The sequence below is a fragment of the Malus sylvestris genome, chromosome 13, assembly GCF_916048215.2.
Source record: "Malus sylvestris chromosome 13, drMalSylv7.2, whole genome shotgun sequence".
Classification (NCBI taxonomy): domain Eukaryota; kingdom Viridiplantae; phylum Streptophyta; class Magnoliopsida; order Rosales; family Rosaceae; genus Malus; species Malus sylvestris.
In genome coordinates this window covers 15,580,442-15,593,104 of record NC_062272.1, presented here as the reverse complement: position 1 = coordinate 15,593,104, position 12,663 = coordinate 15,580,442, and the positions used below count along the sequence as shown (strand labels likewise).

Sequence of the window (12,663 nt, the reverse complement as noted above, 5' to 3'; positions counted from 1 at the left end):
TCCAACCAAGTTTCAATTACGTTCTACAATCATAGAGATTTTTCAGTGTGACCGGTACACGGGGTGGTACACCACGTGTCATTATACAAATGGTGGGATATATGTGTTAAAAAGTTAATAACTTAAACAATAAAATTTCTCACCACTTCTATTAAAACACGTGGTGTACCACTTGTGTTCCCGTCATAACTAAAAATTTCTCCTACAATCAAACCAGCAGCATTGGGGGAAAATGAAACCAAGTGCAGAGATTAATTGTTATCACTTGAGTTGAGCCTACAACTTACATATTTTTATACTTGAAAAAAGATACCTAGGCTTAGGTTTGTTTTGGAGGATTTTGGTGAACTTCAAACTGAGGTAACTCCTTTGAATTATGACAATACTTCCGCAATTGTCATCACCAAGAATCCCATATTTCACCGGAAAAACCAAGCATATTAACCGAAGGTAGCATTTAATACGAAGTACTGCATAAAGGAATAATTGACTTGATTTACTGTCTGACAAAGGAGCAGCTACCAGACATATTCACCGAGGCATTGGCAAGGGATCAGTTCAACAATTGTAAATTGGCGAATTTCTTTCTTTACTCATAAGAAATGTGATGTGTAGTGTACTATCTGATTGGCTCACTCATATACACACTAAAAAGGTCGTACCCAGTGCACAAGCTCCCGCTTTACGCAGGGTCTGGGAGAGGTGAATGTCGGCTAGCCTTACCCCCATTTATGGAGAGGCTGCTCCCAAGAATCAAATAACAGTTCCTATATTCTAACACGATCATGGAAAAGAATATGAGAATTACAAACATCCTATTTGGTAGTCTTTCACTCCTGTTGTCCGATGTCACACTCTAATTACTTAAAAAACATTCATCTAGTTTACAGACCAAAAGGGTTCAGATTGAGACACTGTTGGGAATTCCTTTTCCAGTCAGTCCACCCTCTCTACTCTTGTCAGATGTGTTAGGGTGAAGCAAGGTATAAGGCACGTCTACAGGCCCAACTCTGTTCTTCAATCTATTATCCTTGTTCCTTGCATCGATTCTCTTTTCGATGTCCATTAGCTTCTCTCCAAATCTTGCAAATGCTGCTAGTGCTTCAGCATCTGAAGTCCACTCAGGAGTATCGTTTTGCCCTAGATAAACCTCATCAGTCGAATGTCGTGATAAAATCTCTATCAGAGATACACCAAGGAGAGTTTGGAACTGAGCTGTAATTGTTTTAAGGAAAGCTGTGTCAGGGGAGGACACAAGCTCATAATATTCAGCAGTGCCTGGCTCAGGCATGAAACGTCGGCTTACAGTTGGGCGGTTAGGGAGGTAGCCAGCGTAAGAGTATTGCCCGAAATTGACTGCTGCATGGAGGGCAGAAGCCACCCATATGATTATGGTACATGATTCGATAAGTTCAGCTCTTGTTTGCATCTTAGGCCACCATGGTTCATTCTTCTTGTCACCGTGGCCTATATTGCGGAGCTCTGTCCACCAGTTCTGGAGTTCAGAATCACCTTGGACCACATCGTCCGATTGGTAGTACAAAGAGCAGTATTCATTAACCCAAGTTTCAATCGCCGACCAAATTTCTAGCCCATCAACAGCAAACGGGTAGTCTTCAATCAGAAGTCTCAGGCCATGAGGACAAGTCGTATCTGGAACTGCCATTCCTCTGAAATCGAACAGAAGCAAAATGACATTCAGTTTGATGGAAATTTAAACATTATTATTTTCAATTTGGGCTTTCTGGCTTACCTCTTGAGCAAGTCAGCAGGTAATGCCTGCTCGGTAAACACCCAGCTCTTATAAATAACAGCCGACATTTCCATGGAGAATCGACCTGGGAAGACTGTTTTCTCAAGCACCCCACCGGCATTGATGAGGATTTGCCTGGCCAGGGCATTTATGTTCATTGTGTCCCGGAAGTGCGGATGCAAAAGCTTATGTATCGGGTGAAGTACACTCAACTGTCTATTTGTTGTGATCACAAATGGCTCTATCACAGCATGTGTGTTTAACCTGCAAATAAAATTTATAAGCGTGTAAACTAGAACCCAAGCCGCTACCTGTTGCTCCAATACAGCACTTTGTATGTTAGGCATCTTACCAGTGGCTGATAAGCTGATGATAGCCAGAATCGTTTACAGCAGCATAAGCTTTGGCAAGCTGCCACACCGACTCCTCGATGCGTTCATTGCCTTGTCCTGGTGGAGTGAAAACTTTGCTGACAGCCCCATGACGGTCCCCTTGTGGATGTGGTAAGCTTAGCTCAATTGCCAAAGGCTTCAACGTCCCGTCTTCTTGCAGCAAGAGGAGAGTTCTTGTGGCATACGTCTTTGTGTCCGTTGAGTTTATTTGCCTCAGGTATAACATTAATGCATCATGATGATCTAATATGAATAGCCTGTTCTTTTCAGTTGCCTGTGCAAAAAGGGACAAAAATGATAATTTCAGTAGATACATTTAAAAAAAACATTGGATTAATATATTGGAGACAAATGAAGCATCAGCAGTACCTCTTCAACAGTGAGGCCATTCATGTTGCCTTTTATGTACTCTTCTCGTATCGAACTGTTCTGATTCCCATATACTTTAGGGTCTAGCTTACTGACTGGGGGAAACTCCTGTAGTTAGAATTTCGATGGTTATTTGAACAAACTTGGAACGTATCCTTATCACTATAATAGTCAAATGAATCAGGGAAACTTGTATTTTACTTTGAGGCGGGTGATGTTAACAGGGTTCACTCCTGCTAGCATTTCTCGTCCAAATTCTTTATCTGTCCTCCATGCAGACCTATCTTCTGCATTATATCAAGAAATCGTTGCAATTTAGTATGATAGTATGTTCAAAATTCAAGGAATTTAGCATATCTAATACCAGCCATTGGGGAAAGACGTATGTACTTTTAATCACATCAGGCATTGGAAACTTGAGAAATCGCTCGCCATCTGAGCGAATCAGTTCCTTAAGCAGCTCCCAAGGGATGCGCTCCCTTATTTTCTTCAGTGTAGGCCCATTTGGTAACTTGATACCTCCCTCGTAGAGATTAACTACGTCGTCAAAGGTGTCAAACTCATTGATAGTTTTATCACACAAAGACTTGAGTTCTGGAAGCAATATTTGAACTAGGGATTTCAGGCCATAAGCAAGAAAATCGGAAAACTTCACGTGGCCAAACCGCTCATCTCTTGGAACATAATATTAGGACAGATGATACATCATCCATTTCTGTTAATGATATATAGTTTGGAAAAACTAAATGTAGTTAGTTTTGTTATTAGTTGTGGTTAGTTAGGATTGTACAAGTTTAGTTAAGGAAGCTAAGGGTATAAATGTAAAGAGCCAAAAGGCTATATATATGTACATCCATGTAATTGTTTATTCAGTCAATGAAAAACAATCTTACAGAAGAAGATTTGTTTCTTTACATAAATGTCTAGACTTAGAAGCGGCAGTCTGCTCTCGGAATTGGGGTCTGTACGAAGCATGAAAGAAAATTGGTCATAGAACCGTAAGAATTCTTCATGTCGTTCGTGTTCTACGCCATATCTTAACTTAGTCAGGACTTAAATTAGCAAAATGAACTATTCAGGTTACTGACCGGTTTTAGTTGTTTTTCGACCAGTTCTTCCTCTTCTTGGATATGGATACTCGTACGACCCACCAAGTATAGGGCGGGCATATTTTGGACCATTGTCCGGACTCCCTAAATCATTGTAGTAAGCATAGTCATAGACCCTGTCCCACTCCTTTAGCTCGCCTGATCCACTCCCTCGGAGATTGGCGAGTTCTTCTTCCCTGTAAGGGTGTAGTAGCTCAGGTGTTTGAGATGGCAGGTAGGCCTGAACAAAAACATGAAGTTTTCAGTCAGTGCAATCTCATAAGTACCTTAGCTAAAATTATAGCTTTTAAGTTGCATTTCTGCGTGTCATTGGTCACAGATTTAAGCAGGGAAGTGATTCAGCACGGCTCTTTTATTTTCTTTCACTCTTATACATTTGGTGGATCATAGGAGTAGAAAGTAAAAATAAATAAAAGTGTGCGAAAATCATTTATCTTTCAATAATTTAGAAAAAATACCAATTTGTTGTAACTTCTGAAAATTGTTCAATGAAACCAGATATGAAATTTTATAATTAATAAAACATGGTATTTTTATGTGCAAGTGCTAATCCAGCTGGAAAAGTAGCGGATTGTGATATTTCCACTTTTGGTCAGTAAAGCTTCATACTATAGAGATTAAAAGGATCAATCATGACAAATCTGACCACATGGGTCGGATAAGATAAGATCCAGATTTCTTCGATTCTTAAATAGAAAAAATACAAGTGAAAAATGTGTCTCCCTATTGCATGTTATATTTTGACATTATGTTAATTAACCAGACTGAATGTATACCTTGTTGGGGAAAAATATCCGATTGTACTTGTAACGATGTGCTGGGTATACCCAGGAATTGCAGACAAAATGGAGTTGACCGTGCTCGGGAACATCTTCTAATGTTATTGTCTTGAGGTAGAATTGGCTATGGTGATGGTTTCTGATCAGCAAAGCGCCGGGAGCTCCATGGGACTCATCCCAATCCAAGGAAATGGTAAAACTAGTTTCACCGGCCGACAACGATGTAATGGTTGTAGCCCATTTCTCCAGGTAAGCAACCTTTCCAAGCTTCCCTCTCGATTTCAATCCATTTGCTGCACATGAATAAGAATTTATGTCAATTTCAGCTCTGTTAAAATCTTAATATAGTAATTATCTTCTTCAACATATGTAGCTTTTGACTTTGTATCCAGTTATGCGGGTTCCCACTAAAAGTAAAACCATGCGTTCAAAACTTGAACAAAAGAATTTTAGTAAACTAGAAAACACCTTCACAACTATAAGTTTTATACAAAAGCACATCAAGAGATCAATTGGGGAGGAAAACCTCTCATTCGTAATTTATCTACTTGTCATGCAATAAATGATTCGCAGTTGTGAAATTCTTATGTTGTCCTCCCCAATTACCAAGTAAGTGGAACTTTTTTTCTTCTAAAGTATCAGATTTGATATGATATATTTTTCTCAAATGTAAAGTTAGTTTATTTAGAGCTTACGTGTGAAAAACTCAAGGCATTTTAGTGAGTGAATTGTTAATTCGATTCAACTGAAGGAAGAGAGACTGACCTGCTGCTTCAGGATGAGTGGCACTAATGAGCTGCATGGAAACACCTTTGCCCAAGAGCTCATGGATTCTATCAACGAATGAAGCTTTGAGGTCGTTGAAGTCCAACACATTCTTCTTCATCAACACAACTTTTCCTCTGATTCTGTTGCTCCCACTCACCATGTAATCTGGCTTCTCGTCGTCATTGTCCTTCTCCTTGTCCTTCAAACAACATGCTTCCATCACTCTACTCACCGCTGTTGTTGAACTTGGACAGAGCCCACCCCTCAGAAAAAAGGTCAAAATCTCAGGAACATGGATGAGAATGTGGGAAGGGATTTAGCTCTGTGTTCGAGTAAGATGTGAATCAGGTAATCCTTTCCTCCTTTTGAGGGAGGGTTTATTAATGATATTTCAGATTAATGATTTTATTTTTTTTTCTTTTTTTTGGACTTTTATTGACAACACACTGTGGGATCCTTGTGGAACTTTTAATATTTCTCTCTTTACTAGTGAACAATTCAAGGACTGGATTCCATCTTGGCAAACCCAATCGCTATATGTATTTATTTAATAAAGTGCATACAATTGTATATGTTACATGACGTAAATTTATCGTTTTATTGTACAAACGTCATAATCAGAATATTTTATTATTTTTATCTCATATGAAGATCATCTTTAAAAAAACATTTGTTCGATTTAGACAAGATAACAATTAATCATGAAGATAATACTTGTTACTATTACACAGATTCATTCGTACATATGACTGATTTAGTTTAGTAAGTGATGCTAGAATGATCATCTACTTGAAATATATTTGGTAAATTACACAATGTGGCGATTAATGGTTAAATTCATTCTTTAAATCATTACATAAACAATCTAATCATCAACTGTCACATCATGTGATCTATAAAATATGATAAAAAAAATGATGTCCTTAGCTTTTTCCTTAATTGAATGATAAAAAATAAAGAAAATAACTTGGTATAGTAATGTAAAGAGTAATAACTCTTATTATCTTTGTTTATTACAGTATAATAATTTTATTTGAAATCATTTGGCAATAATATTAATATATACATGTTGGCATATATTTTATGTATTCTCTCATCTTGGTCGAATATATTTTATGAAGGGTTAATATCAGTTTACTATCCTTAAGTTTCTTGGTTTTCAACATTTGGTACATGAAGTTTTTTTCATTCCAGATTGTTACCTGAAGTCAAAATTTTGGGATAGTTTCATACATCCGTTAAGGTTGCTGTTAAGTCAGCCGTTAACTAGTGATGTGGCATCCATATGAACAATGACTAGATGTCATGTGTCAATATAGGACCCAAATGAATATTAAAAAAATTAAAAATAATTAATTAATTTTTTTTAAAAATAACCCCAATCCCATCTTAACCCTCCCTCTTCTTCTTCGATTCCCTCTCTCTTTGCCCCTTCTCTCCACAACCACCACTTGCTCACTCCTTTCCTAAACCCCTTTCTCTCTGCTACGCAATCCAAACCCAGACACAAGGGCCGAACCCCCGTCTACTAATCACGTCCCTGCAGTCCGTGACTGTTAGCATTTAAGTGATTTTAACTGAAATAAGTTTATATTTTACTTGTTTTAATCAGAGCCTTTGGATTACATTCCAAATGGATGCTCTAGATTAAGTTAAAGTAAGTGGTGTTGAGTGACACATGTAACTATCTCATAGGATAGATAACATGAATGGCTGAGATTGTTTTCATTCTGTTAGAGGAGAGAGAAAGGCAATATTCCCTCCTCAGTGAAACGGTAATATTCGTTTTGCTATGTAAGAGAGAGAGTGAGCAATTTCAATGAGAATGAGTGTGAGGCTTTCATTACTCTGAAGCTTTCTAAAATTATTCAATCCCTATTCCAAAAATCTTTCTTAGATGCATTGAATCACAGTACAAAAATCACACAATTGAACATGGCCTCAGAGCCAAGTTGCATCATCTGCAACTAGGCGTGAATATGTGAAGAGCGCAGTGAAGAACTCGAACTAATCGTCGAACTTTGTTGCTAAAGGAAAATTCAGAGAAGAAATCTCAGTGATCTTGAATTGAGTCTCATATGGCTGGGTCAAATGGTGCTGATCTTCGAGCACCGGTATTCAATGAAGACAACTTCGATTTCTGGCATATTCAGATGAAGACCATATTCCGATCTTATGAACTCTGGGATGTTGTCGAGAAGGGTTTCGCTACTCTGGCGAAGAAGGATGAACTCACTAAAGCTGAGAGCAAGCTGGTGAGGGAAAACATAGTCAAAGATGTAAAGGCACTTGGAATCGTCCAAGGGGCGGTTTCTGATTAGATCTTTCCAAGAATCGCCATCCAAAAGACTGCATATATAGGTTGGAATGTCCTGAAGCAAGAATTTGTAGGAGATAAACAGGTAAGAGCTGTGAAACTCCAAGGCTTATGCCGTGATTTTGAATATACTAGAATGGGTGAAAATGAAGCTTTCTCTGCATATCTAGTTAGGCTATTTGATTTGCTTAGTCAAATGAGGAGTTATGGTGAAGATATTAGCAATCAAAGAGTTGTTCAAAAGTTGCAGATAAGCTTCCCTAGATCGTATGATAGCATTGCTTCTGTGATTGAAAATACTAAAGATCTAGACACTGTTGATGTTCAAGATGTTGTTGTTATTCTAAAGGGATGTGAATAAAGAATTGATAGGCATGATGAGATTCACACCGAGAAGGCATTTGTTAGTCTCAATATTGCTTCAAAACAAAATAAGTACAATGGGAATAAAGGGTTCAAACCACAAAAGAATTGGAAGTCAAAGTGGAAGAAAGGGGATAATAGACCTGTAAATCAAGCTGGAAAAGCTGCAGGTATCTCTGAAGAAGCTAAGAATGTTTGTATACACTGTGATAAACTGCATTTTGGTGAATGTTGGTTCAAGGATAAGCCTAGGTGCCATAATTGCCATAAGTTGGGGTATATTGCAAAAGATTGTCGTGGGAAGAATGAGAAGGCTAACCAACATGTAAACTTTGTTAATCAAGTCAATGACATTCCTACAATGTTTTATGTCTGCAATAATGCCATAGTGAAGAAATGTGAAGACACATGGTATGTAGACAGTGGATGTAGTAACCATATGACTGGAATGGAGGATTTGTTGGTTGACATTGATAGAACTATGACTGCTAAGGTTGAAATGGGCACTGGTCAGCTTATTGAGGTCACAGGGAAAGGAAATTTGGTAGTTGACACCAAAATGGGAATAAGGTATATCAAGGAAGTGATGTTAGTTCCAGGTTTAAAAGAAAACTTGCCCAGTGTAGGGCATATGATGGAACACGGTTACTTTCTTGTATTTGGTGGTACAACTACAGAAATATATGATGATAGTTCTATGTCTAATTTGGTAGAGTTTTCCCTTGAAACTTCAACCTGAGATGTAGATTGCTCTAAAGGCTAGTGTGTGTCAGTCTTCTACAATCTGGCATAAGAGACTAGGATATTTGAATTTAGGCAGTTTGAAGCAACTCAAAGAACATGATATGGTGTTAGGATTGCCTAATCTCAAAATGACAGATGAAATATGTGAAGGATGTGCTCTTGGGAAGCATTGCAGAGATGCATTTCCAAATGAAGCATCATGTAGGGCTTCTGTGCCTCTAGAACTCATACACTCTGACATCTGTGGACCTATGCAAACTCTTACAAAGGCTGGAAATAGGTATTTTCTTACCTTTATAAATGACTGCACTCGAATGTGTTGGGTGTACTTCTTAAGAAACAAGTCGGAGGTGTTTAGTATATTCAAGAAATTTAAGTCCATAGTTGAATTACAAAGTGGTTTCCAATTGAAGAAGTTGAGGAGTGACAGAGGATGAAAGTATACATCTGTTGAGTTCAGAGAATTCTGTGAAGAAATGGGCATGGAAAGATAACTAACAGTGGCATACACACCTTAGCAAAATGGTGTAGCTGAGAGGAAGAATAGAACCATAGTGGAAATGGCAAAGTGTATGATGATTTAGAAGGGTATTCCATTTGATTTCTAGGCAGAAGCTGTTAATACAGCAGTGTACATCTTCAATAGATGTACCACTAAGTCTCTTGATAAGAATACCTCATTTGAGGCATATAGTGGGAGGAAGCCAGGAATCAAACACTTAAAGATCTTCGCTTCTATTTGTTATGCCCACATTCCAAGTCAACTTAGACAGAAGCTAGATGGAACCAGTACTAAATGCATTTTCTTGGGATATGGCACATGTGAGAAAGGTTATAGACTTTATGACATTTTCTCAAAGAAGATAATTGTGTCAATGGATGTGATAGTTGATGAAAATGCTTACTAGGATTGGAAATCTCAATCTGATAAGACCATTAGTGTACCAATGCCTGAAGGGAGAATGTGTGAGCAAAGGGAAGAATGAAGTTCAAGTGACAAAAGGTGTTGTAAATGATGAGTCCTTGATATCATCATCTAAAACCTATGAGTCAATTGAAAATGGCTCAAGGCTGATACCAATGCAGAACAACACAAGTCCCTAAGACTATGATCACACTCTTTTGAAGTTCAAAAGCTTGACAGAAGTATATGCGAAATGCAACTTGTGCATTGTTGAGTCTGAGAACTTTGAGGAGGCAGCACAAGATGAGTCATGGCAGAAGGCAATGAAGGCCGAAATTGGCATGATAAAAAAGAACTGCACTTGGGAACTTATTAATAGACTATTTGATAAACTAGTAGTTGGTGTCAAGTGGATCTACAAAACAAAATTGAACCTAGATGAGTCTATACAGAAGAATAAGGCAAGGTTAGTTGCTAAGGGATACTCTTAAAAGCCTGGGGTCGATTTCAATGAGACATTTGCCCATATGGCAAGACTTGACACTATTAGGACTCTAATTGGGCTTCCTGCACAGAAAGGATGGAAGTTGTTCCAACTTGATGTGAAATTTGCATTCTTGAATGGGGTTCTTATTGAATAAGTATATGTAGACCAGCCACTTGGTTTTGTAATTGAAGGCAAGGATGACAAGGTTTACAAGCTCAAGAAGGCCTTGTATGGTTTAAAATAGGCACTAAAGGTCTGGTACAAAGAGATTGACTCTTATTTATGCAATTATGGTTTTCATAAAAGTCCAAGTTAGCCAACTCTTTACATCAAGGCAACTAAGGCAGGAATTCTCATTGTATCCTTGTATGTGGATGACATTATATATACTGGAAGTTCAAGTGCATTGATGGATAATTTTAAAGCAGATATGATGAGAAAATATGAAATGTCTGATCTTTGTCTATTGCATCATTTCTTGGGGATTGAAGTGATTCAAACAGAATGATGCATTTTTCTGCATCAAAAGAAATATGTAAAGACCTTATTAAAGAAGTTTGGATTGAAGGATTGCAAACCTGTTGTAACTCCACTTGCAGCAAATGAAAAACTTAGCAAAGAACATGGGAGTGAAATGGCTGATGAAAGTCTTTATAGGCAAATGGTTGGTAGCTTGTTATACCTAATAGCTACAAGACCTGATATCATGTTTGTTGTAAGTTTGCTGGCTTGATTCATGCACAATCTAACTAGGAAAACACATGGGAACTGCAAAGAGGGTACTGAGATATATCCAAGGATCATTGGACTATTGGATTGCATATGAGAAAGGCAAAGATGATGTGCTTATTGGCTACTGTGATAGTGACTTGGCAGGGAATGAGGATGACATGAAAAGCACTTCTAGATATGCTTTTAGTTTTGGTTCTGGAGCATTTTCTTGGGGTTCAATCAAACAAAGCAGTGTAACATTGTCCACTGTAGAGGCTGAGTATGTCAGTGCTACAAAAGTACCTGCTCAAGCCATCTGGTTAAGGTTTGTTCTATCAGATTTTGGAGAGGAACAAGAAGAGCCTACTCAGATCCTATGTGACAACACATCTGCCATTGCAATTTCAAAGAATCCAATAGCACACCACAAGACAAGGCACATAAACAGAAGGATCCATTTCATTGTAGATGCACTGCAGAATGGTGAAGTTGACCTGATCTATTGCAAAACTGAGGAACAAGTTGCTGATATATTTACAAAAGCATTGGCAAGTGATCGATTTGAGTACTTGAGGAAAGCTTTGGGAGTGATTTCAGCTAAACACTTACAAGGGAGTGTTAGCATTTAAGTGATTTTAGCTTAAATAAGTTTATCTTTTACTTGTTTTAATTAGAGCCCTTGGATTACATTCCAAATGGATGCTTTAGATTAAGTTAAAGTAAGTGGTGTTGAGTGACACATGTAACTATCTCATGGGATAAATAACATTAATGGCTAAGATTGTTTTCATTTTGTTAGAGGAGAAAGAAGGGCAATATTCCCTCCTCAGTGAAATGGTAATATTCGTTTTGCTATGTAAGAGAGAGTGTGAGCAATTTCAATGAGAATGAGTGTGAGGCTTCCATTACTCTGAAGCTCTCTGAAATTATTCAATCCCTATTCCAGAAATCTTTCTTAGATCCATTGAATCACAGTACAAAAATCACACAATCGAACAGCGACCCACTCCCTTTCTCTCTGCAACGCAACCCAGACCCAGACCCAAGGGCCAAACCCCCTATTTCTGCTGCTCACGATAGCTCTGTTCATTTCCAAGTGGGCCCCATCGATTTTTCTGTGCTCTTGGATCTAGCGTGCAGGTTAACCACAGCCCTCTTCTACCTGCAGTCGTGATGGTGACGCGATGCACATGTCGGATCTACAAGCGTCGGTGCACGTGTCGAGCTGTGCGTGTTTCTAGCGTGCCAGCCGAGGGTGTTCATGGCGGATGTGGGGCTAAGGGTGTTCGTGAAGGATGAGTGCAAATGGGGGAAGGGACGGATGAGGGAAACCGAGTCGACAATAATGGAGGAGGAAGAAGGGTTTGGGCAATGGGGGAGGGTTAAGATGGTGGAGGAGTTGTTGGTTGTGGAGAGAAAAGGGGAGGGGTAAATTTAGGTTTAGGTTTATTTTTAATTTTTTTTATTGTTAATTTTTTTAATTCTTTTTTTAATATTCCAATGGATCCAAATTGACACATGATGCCTAGTCATTGTCCACATGGATGCCACGTCATCAATTAATGGTTGACTTAACAACAATCTTAACAGATGTATGAAACTATCCCAAAATTTTGACTTTAGGTACCACTCTAAGATGAAATTTTTTTTTATATACCAAATGTTAAAAATCAAGAAACTTGACGGTAGTTATGAATTATGTGCGCCAAGTGTATATCCTTTTAGCTCATATGCACCTTTCACATTCATGTGTGACGTGTCCTCTTGGTTGTTGCATGACCAGCAATATTTGTTAACCTTTTTTGGTTTGATGTGCTTTGTTGATGGATGCTTCCAAGCGGTCTTGTACGATGGTCTATATTACTTTACTAATTAATGTGATTACTAGAAATTCTAATTATTCTATGACACAATAATTTTATATGGAATGTGGTTTGTTGTCAAGGTCACATTATATGAACCAGATT

The 12,663-nt window shown here is 38.2% G+C and overlaps 1 protein-coding gene and 1 long non-coding RNA gene across 2 annotated transcripts; one reads left to right on the top strand and one right to left on the bottom strand.

The window, feature by feature from the left end:
- Positions 1–753: 753 nt before the first annotated feature.
- Positions 754–5,428, bottom strand: LOC126596572 (probable linoleate 9S-lipoxygenase 5). The gene is made up of 10 exons (XM_050263202.1): positions 5,168–5,428; positions 4,400–4,695; positions 3,603–3,843; positions 3,434–3,476; positions 2,905–3,200; positions 2,716–2,801; positions 2,515–2,622; positions 2,106–2,419; positions 1,754–2,017; positions 754–1,670 (listed from the first exon to the last, which is right to left on the bottom strand). Exons 1-10 carry the CDS (start codon positions 5,388–5,390, stop codon positions 902–904), a joined length of 2,640 nt encoding a protein of 879 aa, XP_050119159.1. The 5' UTR covers positions 5,391–5,428; the 3' UTR covers positions 754–901.
- On the top strand, positions 4,506–5,578 carry LOC126596577 (uncharacterized). Its single transcript, XR_007613995.1, has 3 exons — positions 4,506–4,651; positions 5,154–5,330; positions 5,425–5,578. It is a non-coding gene; the product is annotated as an uncharacterized LOC126596577 (long non-coding RNA).
- The last annotated feature ends 7,085 nt before the right edge of the window (positions 5,579–12,663 follow it).

Bases quoted from the DNA above. Each gene is read 5' to 3' on its own strand.
- LOC126596572 (XM_050263202.1), bottom strand. From the start codon at position 5,390: ATGGAAGCATGTTGTTTGAAGGACAAGGAGAAGGACAATGACGACGAG. The intron at 3,844-4,399 runs GTATACATTCAG...GTTTTTGTTCAG, and splicing joins GGATATTTTTCCCCAACAAG to GCCTACCTGCCATCTCAAAC. The intron at 3,477-3,602 runs GTCAGTAACCTG...TGCTTCGTACAG, and splicing joins TCGAAAAACAACTAAAACCG to ACCCCAATTCCGAGAGCAGA.